General features: G+C 37.8%; 1 protein-coding gene and 1 pseudogene across 1 annotated transcript; both read left to right on the forward strand.

Moving 5' to 3' along the window:
• The first annotated feature begins 1,670 nt into the window (after positions 1-1,670).
• On the forward strand, positions 1,671-7,409 carry LOC110693870 (probable polygalacturonase). Its single transcript, XM_021871040.1, has 6 exons — positions 1,671-1,927; positions 2,034-2,375; positions 4,729-4,849; positions 5,881-6,055; positions 6,219-6,289; positions 6,558-7,409. The coding sequence occupies exons 1-6, from the start codon at positions 1,871-1,873 to the stop codon at positions 7,256-7,258; spliced, it is 1,467 nt and encodes a 488-aa protein (XP_021726732.1). The 5' UTR covers positions 1,671-1,870; the 3' UTR covers positions 7,259-7,409.
• A 1,925-nt stretch (positions 7,410-9,334) lies between these two features.
• LOC110693968 lies at positions 9,335-11,555 on the forward strand (annotated as a pseudogene).
• Positions 11,556-13,980: the final 2,425 nt, after the last annotated feature.

Consider the following 13,980-nt stretch of genomic DNA (forward strand, 5'->3'; position numbering starts at 1 on the left):
AAACTATAAAAATTAAAGGCCAAAATATATCAATATTGACCTTTACTATTTCACGTCATTTACACACTACCCATTAAATAATTTTATATTAACAATTTTACAACTTCAATCAACAAATTTACTAGTTTAATAAATAAATTAACAAATTCAATCAACAATTTCACAACTTCGATCAACAATATTGGTATATGACAACTTCACTCAACAATTCGATTAACAACCATAAGTCTTCAATCAACAATTTTACAAGCTTAAATAACAATTTTAAAACTTCAAAAATTTCAAATCAAACCTTCTTGGATGAGAGTGAGGAGAGAGAAATAAGCTATTTAATGACTATATACTAGTATGTAGAATTGGGGATTTGGGGGATAAAGTTAATACAATAAGAACAAAGAATAAAAAAGAGGGCTGCTGCATTTGCACAGTTTCGAACCTTGGTCTTTTGTCTTAAAGGTTTAAGACCTCAACCATAGACTGCTCTGCATACAATAACGTCTAGTACACTGTTTTATATTTAACCCATGTTTGTTTATTTTTTTCCTTTACAAAAAGCCTTTGCGATTTTTCGGATCCAGTACGTGTTCAGCTGAACCCACTGGACTCATACTGAAACCGCCACTGTTACTAGTAGACCATTTACATTGATATCATGATACAAAACTTATAATAAACTCATTATTTATAGATGTCTAATGAGTTGATATCTTAATATATATCATCTTTCATAGTTTCATATTTACGAATTATGTACTCTAGTTATGACTATCATGATTCATGAATGGATGAATAATACTTGCATTTCATGATGGATTCATTTCATGTCTTAACTCTTAAGTCACATGTAAAAGAATCTTAAGTGGGCCTTGAATATTATTTTCCTTATTTTGGACTACGATGTGAACCATAAATATATAAATATGCGGCCCATATTATTGTGAATTTTATTTGGGTTAAAGGTCCTTTTCATTTCTCACACACAATACCCAACAAAAAGCCCACATCTTTATGTGATGTTTTTATAGTCTTTTTATTTTTAGAGCTTGTTTGGACACCCGTTCATGGAGCTTGGCTTGAAGTCTTGAACAATAGACCAACTTTGCCAAATTTTGAAGTCAACTGAAATTACAATTGTTTGTGTTTTCAATCAACATTCATGATTGTAGTCTAGTAGATAATAATTGAAAGATGCAATGGTAGAACAGTGATTAGTGCTTGATCTTGCGGTGAGGGGTTCAACTTTCATACCCTCTTTCCTGAGGCATCTAACTCTCAACACACTTTTGAATTTGTTGAAATCCTTTACATATTACATGTACTAATATATTTTGTTTGTATGTAATTTCAAATATAGTTGTCACTTAGTTTTGAATGGCCTATATGGCACTGTTATAGATTTGATGCAAAGAGTGACACAAATCTACAACAGGTCAACAGGTGGGTGTAATCTATAGCACCAACTACAATGTTAGGTGCATGTAATGACATATCTGACATTGTTAATTGTATTCCTCATTTTCTTGTGATTTTTTTTTTTTTTCAAACGCTTCTTTTGATTTAATTATTTATTTTCACATCTCTCCATGTAAATTCAATATACAAAGTAGGTAGGTTTAATTTTTTAATCTCGTTAATATAAAAGAGCAATATATTTGAAAAAAAATTGGTACCACATTCGCTCTCAATCTATCAAAAACAGTTTACACCTGCTTCTAGACTTTAATCACTTGGGCCCTCCACTGCCTCTATCTAAAATTACTCCATAAATTCACCCTTCTCTTCATCTTTCTTTCTTCATTCAACTCAACTCCACTCCAAACAAAACAAAAAAAAACACCACAATCCAACTATTTTTTGTTTTTTAAAATAAATGAAGCTGCAATTTTTATTCAAAGGCTTCAAAATTATGTCACCCAAATACTCTCTTGTAAGTTCTCTTCCTCTCTTCTTTAATTATTTAATTTTTTTAAATTTTTTTTTTTTTTTATAAAACATCCTAATTTTATGTTGTTGTAATTTTTGGGATAAAACAGGTAAAAGCAGGGGTGCTATACAATGTAGCAATTTGGGTGCTTTTGATGAGCGCAATAAGAGGAAGTGAGGGCAAATTGGTAAAAAGACATCCAACAATATCATACAGAGCAGTAAACTGCAGAAAACACAGTGCATTTATAACTGAATTTGGTGCCAAAGGAGATGGAAAGACTCTGAATACCAAATCATTTAAATCAGCAATTAAACATCTTTCCAAATTTGCCCCTGATGGTGGAGCCCAATTGATCATCCCTCCTGGAAGATGGTTAACTGGCAGTTTCTCTCTTATCAGCCATTTTACTCTTTACCTTCACAAAGATGCTGTTGTACTTGCTTCTCAGGTTTGTTTCTCTTTTCTTTTTCTTTTTTTAGTTGTCTATGATGATCACTATCTACGTGTCAAATTGTGTGTGTTATTGCGTTACGTTTCGTTTCAGTTCATTCTTACATCATTTGTTAGTGCTCGACACAAGGGTATGGAACTGATGGAGTTTTTGTGAATGTAAGAAACCAAATAGAAACAAATAAGAAATGTGAAGAGTAATGCTTATTGGTATCTGGTACGGTGGTACTCCTTTCGTCCCATTAAGATTGTCCCATTTGATCATTTGTTAGAGTTTTGAAGTTAAATAGGGCTGCTAAGGAATTGATTCCCTTGTATCAAATTATGGATTGATTGAGGAGGGTAATATTTGTAATTTAAGGTTGGGAAGGGAATGGGTGAATATAGGAAATGAAGTTTGTTACCCTCACCTTTCGTCGCATTAAGATGGTCAAAATTGACTCTTTAATTGAGGGATTCAAAATGGGAAACATTTTAGGAGCGAAAGGAGTGTAAATTAATGGTTATAAACAAACTCGTCATATACCTAGATTACCTACAACGGCTACTAAGTAATAGTGTGATAAAGATAGATTCCTAAAAGATAATTATTGTAAATTCAAGCAGTTAGTTGAGGTCTTTTGACCCAAATTAAAACTTAGGTGGAAGTTACAGACTAGATATACTGTTGCTTGTCCCAACAGTACTAGGACTTAGGAGTGTTCATTCGTTGAAAAAAGGGGTCCATTGACCATTGCATCTACTCTTAATTCCTTTCTTAATCAACCTAAAAAGTGAAAAAAAGAAAAAGAATTGCCTTAATTTGCTCCATTAACTAAGGGATACAAATTCTAATAAAGAAAGGTTAAAGAAAGAAAGGTATCCCCTGCCTCCTTTTCTTTTCTTTTTTTGTCCAAGAGGATTTGAACAGTCGTGTTACATCCACGTCTACGTGTAGTGTCGCACACATTAATCGTGTTGTACAAATATTAGTACATGTGAGTGTGCAACACATAATATGTTGTTTACACGCATTAATGTAATGTACGGGTCTTTACTATGCTCCAAAGTGCGCTTTATATTAGGAACAACAGGGATCACGCTAATATTTTATATCTAGATCATACATAAGTATTTGATAAACATAAGATAAAACTTCTGGATAATTGAAAAATACTAAGCTGCCGGTATAACGGTAAATATTGGATATGGTACCAAGGAATCCTAGACAAAAAGGAAAGAAAACAACACTCTTTTTGACTTCAAGTGTAAAACAAGCAAAAAATAAAGGAAAGATACCACAACTTTGGGAGTTGGGGAAGTTTTGCATCTTAGATCAGCAGTATGGATGACCCCTTTACTGATGATGGGCAAAAGGGACAAATTACAGAAAACGTTAAGCATTTCAAACACAAGGCTTAAGGATGAATCTGGCTGCCTGATTTCCTGTTCTAAACCAGTGCAATGTCGATAAGATTTGTTATTTTCGATAAATTTTTGGCAGGTTTAGTTATCGTGTTCCAAAATAATCACTAACTAGATCGTATTTAATTCATCAATTGATAATTGTCGTATTGTTCCAACCTCTTGTAGGTACCTTAGTACTTTGTATACTTGTATGAGAATTTTAAAAACGGTCAACATCAATTAATCATAATCCGGATTATGTTGATAGAGTTATGATGAAGCATGTCTCCAAGCCTAGATCTTGCAAAGAAAGGTTTCATTATTGTTATTTACTCTTGCTGCTCATTTATCTCCAAAAATAATGAGCATGTTGGTCATGAGTCTCATGGCTCATGGGTAAGTCGGTCCCAAGGGCCTACATAATTTATGTTTTTGTCTCTAAATTTGTTTTACCCTTGAAGTTGTACCATATTTTTGTGATAATTAGACATCCTTTATTCGATGAATAACTGGAAAAACACATTTATATAATTACTTGGAAAGAAGTTGAAATTTATAACGATTTACTACGAATGCCTTGCTTAAAAAGTTTGTTGTAGCTCTTATCCTGGACAGTTGAAGAGTAATGTTTAGCCCAGCACAACCCTGCTACGAATATTTTTTTGAAAATGCACTATGTTGGACTAATCGTGGCTCGATGGCTCAATGCCTATTGCCTTAAGTGTCCTGAGCTTGTTTGTAGATGGGACCATGTCACAAACTTGTCTCAAGATTCGTTTGTCTTACCCCCTTGTCTCTTGTATGTTGTACTACCTAGTATTCTTTACATCGTAAAATATCGTTTGTCAATTCACTTGCATTGTAGGTTCAATAATTTGTAGAATATGAGGAATTGAAAAGGCAAATATGACATAAATAAGAAAAGTAAATCTGATGATTAAGGTGTATCTATCTGATTATGGCAGGATGAGAAGGACTGGCCGATACTTCCACCATTGCCATCTTATGGTAAAGGAAGAGACGCCCCTGCTGGTCGTTATCAAGGTCTTATCTCAGGAACCAACCTTACCGATGTAGTTATTACAGGTAACTTTGCAGCCCAAATTTAAATTTGAAACTCGATCATATTCTCTTACAAACTTACATGAGTAGTCTTAGGTGAGACTGTCTTAGATTAAATATATTATTAAATCTCATAGCATTACAACGCGTGCTCTCATCTTTGGGACCATCGCATGCTCTCATTTATGGGACCATCGCGTGCTCTCATCTTTCATTAACATCCAAAGGCAAAATTAGCCAATACATCCTTTGTACTCTAGTCCCCTGTACCATCAATTGACATTTTTTCACAAGTCTTGATCATTCTTTCCATTTGAAATTTCTGTTGGTAGCCAAATTATCTATACATCTCCGATGATCTAACTATAGTAGACAATCCTGATCATAATTGGTTTCACAACTCAAAATTGATCTTTAGAATGTACAACAATTGGAAAGATGATTTGCCAGTATAAGGACTTTTTCAGTAGTCATTTTACATCTTGATTGCTATAGTCTACATTGACAGAATAAGTGAGGTTTAGAGACTAAAATATTCAACCTCGTCCTTCCTAAACAACGGGAGGATTTTTTTATTTTATTTTGTGTATCAAGTTAAATATGCTCTAATGTATGGACTTTGTAACAATTGCTTTCTTAGTAATACATTAGCAAGTTTATTTAAAATGGATTGAGCTATCATTCTTGCCTCCAGCTAACAAAATTGGATGTCACATTTCATGATTGTTCTCACCACATTATCTCTATTTTTCATTCATATAACTTTATTATATTTCATGTAATAAGCTCATTGAGTTTTAGGTGAGGTGAATTAAGCCCTTATGGTTTAAGACATGGTTTTCTAATCGTTTTTATCCTCTACTTAAAAACCTTTCAATCGAGAAAATGTGGAAGGAGAGATTAGGTAGCTTCTTTCATCTTCCATGCCTAAAATCGGATTTTAATTCTCACCCTAAGGACTTCATGGCTCCCACCCTCTTTAGGTCCCTAGGAAAAGATATACATTTGCACAAGCCTTCTAATTTCTTCAATCTACATATATTGATTGGTTACAGGCGCGAATGGAACAATTGACGGGCAAGGTGAAGCATGGTGGACGAAATTTAGGAGCAACAAGCTAACGGAGACAAGGCCTCACATGATAGAACTCATGTACTCTAATGGAGTCCAAATCTCTGATATCACCTTGCTCAACGCTCCGTTTTGGAACGTTCACCCTGTTTATTGCAGGTACATTCTTGATTCTTCCCTAATTTAATTTGCTTGTGAACTAAGTACTTTACAAAGTTGCACCTTTCAAGATAAAAGTGAAAGTACAAAAAATTGGATGATTTCATAATTAGTGGATAATGATGAGTAGGTGATTAAATACTTTACTTTTTAAACATTGCAGAGATGTGATTATTAGTGGATTGACCATCCTTGCACCAACTCATTCTCCTAACACTGATGGTATTGATCCAGGTAATTTTCTAATTCATTGATTTATTTTTTCAATTTGTAAATCTTTCGCAAATTTTTTTGGTGTAGAGAGAACCACAAATGATAGATGATGTTGACAAAAAATTGACCAGAAGTCTCAAGTTTAACCAATTAAACTAGTTGACATGCACAGACTTTTACGTACTTTTGGAAGAAGCTTAAATCATTGTATATGCTACACTTTGAAAATAATCCCAAGGTTCTTATCAAAAGTTGTTGTTTAACTAATGAGCTTTGTATTGTTGTACAGATTCTTGTTCTAATGTAAGAATAGAGAACAACTACATAGTCTCAGGAGATGATTGCATTGCAATCAAAAGTGGGTGGGATGAGTATGGAAACCGGTTCAACATGCCAACGCAACACGTTATCATCCGCTACCTCACGTGCATTTCTCCAACGAGCGCCACCATTGCACTCGGGAGTGAGATGTCGGGTGGGATCCGCAATGTACGAGCTGAGCACATCACTGCCATAGACACCGAGTCAGGGATCCGAATCAAGAGCTCCCCGGGCCGGGGAGCCTTTGTCAAGGACATCTTTGTAAGGAAAATGACAATGAAGACCATGAAATATGTTTTTTGGATGACAGGGTATTATGGGGCGCACCCTGACCCTTATTTCAACCCGCGGGCGCTACCTACCATCAAGAATATTAACTATATGGATATGGTAGCAGAGAATGTGAGCATGCCAGGATATATGGAAGGGATTAAGGGGGATGTTTTTAAGGGGATATGTATGTCAAATGTTACAATTGGTTTGGCCTCAAAACCTATGGAAATGTTGTGGAATTGTACTAATGTTGAAGGGGTTACGAATCGGGTTATGCCTCGGCCTTGCGGGTTGTTAAGGGAGGATAAGAAGGTTGTGGAGTGCCCTTTCCCTGAGGATAGGTTGCCAATTGAAGAGGTGGAGCTCAAAAATTGTGTAGCACCTCTCGCGGTTTAAGTTATGTAAGGTTTGCTCTGTGTTTGGTTATTTGGTATTATGTAACACTAGTATGTGAACTTTACATGTAATGCCTATTTATGTATAATTAGTTAAATTACAACTCTTGATCATAATGAAGACTTTGCGTTTATATGACTGTTTTTAAATATGTTTAGGTCTACCATAAGTCTTGACAAGGGTAGTACTAACTTCATCTATAGAGCGGAGATTCATGCTAAGTGATCATAGGATGGACTAGAAGACTGAGCGTCATTGTGATTTGAGTCAGGAGTCGAGTCGATTTGGCTTGGAAATATTGAGCATGAACTAATTTTTGGCCTAACCATGGTGAATTGGTGATCCATTCTAGTCCTATTATTGTCTTAGAAAACGATACTGGTTCAAATGGGATTGACCATCTACTACGTAGGACAATACGTAGGACAAAAAACCTTTAAGGCATGTTTATTGCAAGTCTTGACACGAGTCTTGACTTGAGTTTATTATGGGTCTTGTGCAATAAACTAGTGTAAGAAAGTAAGACTACATAAAGTTTCAAGTTGAGTTTTGAATTTCGTCCAAAACCCAACTCAAGACTCACCCCTGCCAAGTGTCCAGCTTTTATCGGTTGATTTTTTTTTTTTTTTTTATTTTTTTATTTTTTTTAATATCAACCCAAAATAATGTTTGAAGATATTCTTAGTGAATCTCTGAAATGGAGTCTTGGGGATAAAGTGTTAAAGTAAAAAAAATCTTATATGAGTCTAAATAATAAAAAAATAATTAAAAGCTAATGGAAATTTAATGTGTCAGAGTTTGGAGTATAACTCTCAATCTGGCGATAAACTCACCCTAACCCACACGGCTCACCTATTTTTAAACTATGTCCAACTTGGTTCTCAACTTGGGCTTATGCAAGACTTGACCAATGCAAAACTCTATTACCTTGCCCAAATCTTCATACTGCATACGTAATGCTAAAATATACAAATATACACCGTACACAATCAAACTATTTATTTAAAAAGAAACGGAGGGAATACTAATCTAACCAATCTAGCTGAAAGGATAGAGAATTCCCTAGACAATTGTACTTGGTAGGAAGATATCGTTCACCAATATCTGCTTCAACAATAATGAACATTGCCATTGAATTCTACTGCCCTACTGGTCTTATATTAGACAAATGAAGTAGGAAATCATAAAGATCAATTAAGATTTTACTCAATTTGGAAAATTTATATAACAAAAAAAATCCAATAAATTTAATTCCAACCATATTATCATATGGTATCTAACTATGTACCGTAGCATTTTTATCATATGGTATGTATCGTAGCATAAATTGAAGGGCGATATACCAAGCGAACATCATTCCGCCTGCCCCCTTTGGCCTTTTGCTGATCTCATTCTTCTCTGCGTTACGAAATCTTCTACTCAGACTATCTTAATTTCTTATCAGATTAGATACATTTCATTAATAACAATCTATTATTACCAATTTAATGTAATTGTACTCCTTGATTATTTCTTTCTGTTTTTATAAATTAAATAAAATCTTTCAGTTTCCTTTAATACTGATATTTATTTATTTTCTTCTGCCCATAAAATTCTTGATATGACTGTTTTTATTTAATATTTATTTCACAAACAAAAGTACTACTCCAATAATGTCTTCTTCTCTACTGTTCAAGAACAAAACATACCATGTAAAGTCTCAACCTTTGTGTGTCATTCTTCATTTGATGCATCAATTTATAGGGGTTCGAAGTTGGTATCATCATGTAAAACACATACTCAAGTAGCTAAATTGATAGTTACGGAGTAAAATCTTTTCTAATACTCCGTAAATAATTTCGAAGGGGAGATGATTTTTCCTGGTTATTGAATTGAGAGAAAAAATCCTTTCAGTGACAGGATCCTTACTAGAGAGGATCCCGTCCAGGATTCGGTTCTAAATAGACTAATTGTGTGTTTTTCATAACTTTTTATTGATTAAAAATATACTTCGTACTTTGTAATTTTTACTCTGTGAATTTTTTAAAAATAAATCACTTATATGTAATCTTTTGGATATGATGAGAATATTGACTATTATTGTTGGATGATTTTACCAATTGTCTTGATTCTAACATTTTAAAATTGGAACAGGCTTATGAAGTGGTTTTGGCCTTTTTATCAGTTATCGTACTACTAAGCATCAACTTAGTGGAATGTCGAACGCTTAGAGTGTTGGAAGATGGAGTTCCGAAAGGGTGTCGAAAGCATGGTGCATTTTTGACGGATTTTGGAGGCGTAGGAGATGGAAAGACGTCGAACACCAAGGCGTTTCGATCAGCCATTGCTAGCCTAAGCAAGTATGCATCTGATGGCGGGGCAGAACTTATTGTTCCACCAGGGAAGTGGCTGACTGGCAGCTTCAATCTCACTAGTAGCTTTACTCTTTACCTTGACAAAGATGCCGTTCTTATTGCTTCACAGGTAATAAAACTCATTTCTAAACATAATTAGTTGAAATGTTGTCATTGATAATGTCCCTATTTAAAGTTCAGTCAAATTATATCGTGCACTTAAAGTATAGAGAACTGTGCTTTTAGAGTGGTTAAAAACACGGCATCTCATACTCTCACTTGTTAAATATAACACTTGGATGGACAATGGGAGGCATGAGATCCTCTATTGTGTATATACGTATGTAAATCCACTCGAACTTATCAAATTTATACATCGATAAATGGGAGGAACAGGGTTTTATTAATCCCTCGGTCCAACAATTGGCATCAATTTTGTTTTAGGGTGTCCCAAATAATCGGCTACTTTGTAAATCTTGGGATTAAAACTTTTAGTATATCCATATTACACCTAATATTGAACTTATAAACCATAGGATCTCATTTCCTAATCATTAGTTTCTTGGTCATTCTTATATGTCAAACAGGATGAATCAGAATGGCCTGTTCTTCCTCCTTTGCCTTCCTATGGAAAAGGCAGGGATGCTCCGGCCGGGAGATATGCTAGTCTCATCTTTGGAACCAACCTTACTGATGTTGTAATTACTGGTAATATTCTTAAAACCTTAATCATCCTATAACCAACTTCTCTAGCTAATAATCTGTCTTACTAAACAGACTGTCATTATCAAAATCTTATGCATCTGTTTTTTTGTTTAAATCAATAGGAGGCAATGCAACAATTGATGGCCAAGGGGCTTATTGGTGGGACAAGTTTAAGAAGCAAGAGCTTAATTTAATGCGTCCTTAATCGAGATTATGTTCTCTGATCAAGTTCAAATCTTTAATCTCACTTTACTGAACTCTCCTTCATGGAATGTCCATCCTATTTACAGCAGGTTGATTAGTCTTTTGATAATTTATTTTGACCTGAATTTTTAGTTTTCTTCCTATGAAATTAATCTTTTAAGTTTTATTGCAGCAATGTTATAGTCCAAGGCTTGACCATCTTAGCTCCTGTGGATTCTCCTAATACAGATGGGATCAATCCAGGTGATTTCGAAAATTTCAGTAACATTGTGGATGTGTACAAACTTATATCGCCAAAACTAAACTCTTCAACCTATATTCTTATAATCATGCAGATTCTTGCACGAATGTCAGGATTGAGGATAGCTATATAGTCTCAGGAGATGACTGTATTGCGATCAAAAGTGGTTGGGATCAATATGGGATTAAATTCGGAATGCCAACACAACACGTAAACATTCGTAGAATAACCTGCATTTCCCCTGATAGTGCAACAATTGCCTTAGGTAGTGAAATGTCAGGTGGAATCCAAGATGTAAGGGCAGAACAAATCACAGCAATCAACACAGAATCAGGGGTCAGAATTAAGACAGCCCCAGGAAGGGGTGCCTTTGTTAAGGACATATTTGTCAAGGGCATGACCCTGAGTACAATGAAGTATGTGTTTTGGATGACTGGCGATTACGGATCCCACCCTGATCCAGGTTTCGATCCCAAGGCGCTGCCAATAATCAGTGGGATCAATTACCAGGATGTGACAGCTGTGGATGTTCAGATGTCAGGAAATCTTGCAGGAATCGAGAATGATAAGTTCACTGGGATCTGTCTCTCTAATGTGACTATTTTTTTGGCTGAGAAACATTATAAAGTTCAGTGGAATTGCACAAACATTGAAGGGGTTACTAGTGGGGTTAATCCTCAAGCTTGTGATTTGTTGCCTGATAAGCAGCCTGGTAAAGTAGTACCTTGTCCTTTCCCTACTGATAAACTTCCTATTGATGATGTTGAGTTGAAGATTTGTACAGTTAGGCCAAAACCTCCTAGATATTAGGCTAACTACATGTGTTTGGGTCCAATTTAGTCCAATTGGGCCTAAGCACTAAATGATCCAATTAAAAGCCCAAGGTCAAGGTTCAACTCTCCAATTGTGTTAAAGTCAAAGGTCAGCCCACAAAGCAAGCCAATTGGGCTAAGGCCCAACCTCTCCATGTATGATGAGGTATAAAAGACATTTATATTCTGATTCATTAAGAGAGACACATAACAATTCATATGTTCATTCATACATTCTGAGATATCCCACAAAAGCCTCAAGCTAAAAACTCTCTTGCATAGTGTCTACTTCTTACACATTGTACTGACTTTAGCATCGGAGGGGCCTTCCTCGGCAACACCCCCGAGGCTAGTTTACGTGTGTTTACTGTGCAGGAAACCTTCGGCCCAACATAACTTGGACCGAATCCAGTCTTCTCCGTTTCAGCGGACCTTCGGCAAGGTCCCATTGTTTTCACCCGAAACAATTTGGCGCCGTCTGTGGGGAAGACTTTCAAAAATCTTTAAGCCAAATTCCTAACTAAGATCATCTTGCAATTATCTTAGCAGCCATGGCTAAGAACCGCAAGAGCAAAAGCCTCCGTCAAGGAGCGGGCGAAAAGCCTAAAACCCCTACACCATCGCCCTCGCCGGACCGGAACTCTCCCAAGGGTGCCGGCTCGGGGGGAGGGTCATACAAGGAGGATTCCCTATCTCCCGTAATGCATGACTCTCAATATAGGCCGGACCACTCTCGGTCTAGCAGGGGTCAGTCTGATCATAGGACGTATTCAGTGTCCCAAAGCCAACCATCGGCTGCACGGCCTCATTCCCACACTCGGCCGAGGACCCCTTTGACGGGGCCCAGTTCGGAAGAGGTGGCAAGAGCGCTGGCAGTACTCATGGAGGCAATGAGGGCACAGAATATGCCACCGCCTCGTGATCGAACTCCTCCGCATACCCGGCATCAGCGGAGGAAGTTAGACCATGACGGTGGGAAGCTTCCTTCCTTTCGGGAACTGGAAGAGTGGGAGGAGGATTCTTGGAAAAATGAAAAACAGAGGAAAAAGAACCCTCGATTACTTAAAGGATCCTCATCCTCAAGACCAGAAGCGCATAAGAGCAGCAGCTCAGCTTCTCGGCCAGAATCTACTCGCCGGGAACCTGAGACTGTTCGCAGAAGCGTCCTTGACCGACTCGGCGGCCAGGAACCGAGCGTGCGTAGTCGCCTCTCGTTCCCTGCAGCCGAGGCCCAGACTTCCCAGCCAGGGACGAAAACCACTTCTACCTCTCTAAGAGGGCGGAGCGCGGTCCCTTCGGCCAGGAACAAGGGCAAGGCCGTTATGCTTCCCGCCAGTTCACCATTCGAGCAATGGATACTGGAAGAGCGCGTGCCCACGGTTAAAATACCGTCGCACATCACATATGACGGGACCTCGGATCCGAAGGATCACGTGGCCTCGTATGAGACTCATATGCATCTTTGCCCCAGGTCCGAAGCGACTTGGTGCAAATATTTCCCAACCACTCTCAAGGGGGTCGCGCAAGCGTGGATCTCCAAGGGAGTAAGGCAAGGCTCCATAGCAGGTTGGGATGATCTGTCCTCCAAGTTCAGGAGCAAGTTTTCCACGGCAAACCGCCGAGAGAAGACTACCGCAGAGCTCATGAGTCTACAACAGGGGGAAACCGAAAGCCTCCGAGACTACCTGACCCGTTTCAGTAACGAGTCATCAAGCGTCTCCCAGCTGGACCAGGGGTTAGCTGTTTTTGCAATGCAGAATGGCCTTCAGCCAGGAAAGTTCCTAGACTTCATGGTCATGCATACCCCGCAGACCTTGGAGGAAGCTCTTAGTGCTTCGGATAAGTTCATCCGAGCCGAAGAATGGAATAAAGCAAAAACCCAACCTCAATCCGGGGGAGGAGGGAAACAGAGGCAACTACCCTTGTCTGAAGGCCAAGGCCATAAGGCAAAGGGAAAATCAAAGGCTCCGGAGCCATCTTTGGCCAACGACCTAAAGAAGGACAGGTTAGCCTCATACACAGGCAGATACGAGTCCTACACTCCGCTCTCTCTTCCACGCGCCAAAATTTACAGTGTAACGAAGGAAGAGCAGAGTTACCGAAAGCCGCGACCACTCCCAGAGTGGTATCAGCGAAAAAATAAAAATCAATGGTGTGAGTTCCACGAGTCTTCGGGCCACAACACTGAGGAGTGTATCCAACTGAAGGACCAGATAGAGGACATGGTCCGGAAGGGATACTTGAAAAAGTACATCGCGGATCACCGCGAGAAAAAAGAATCCGAGAAGTCAGCAAAGGACCCTCGGCAGGACCTTGATTTCCCCCGGAAAAACAGTAAAAAGCCGGAGGGGAAATTCCCTCCGATCAATGTTATCTCGGGAGGAATATACTCGCGGAGGGAGCACAAGCGCCACCTTAGAGCTTTGA

The sequence above is a fragment of the Chenopodium quinoa genome, unplaced genomic scaffold (genome assembly GCF_001683475.1).
Source record: "Chenopodium quinoa cultivar QQ74 unplaced genomic scaffold, ASM168347v1, whole genome shotgun sequence".
NCBI lineage: Eukaryota > Viridiplantae > Streptophyta > Magnoliopsida > Caryophyllales > Amaranthaceae > Chenopodium > Chenopodium quinoa.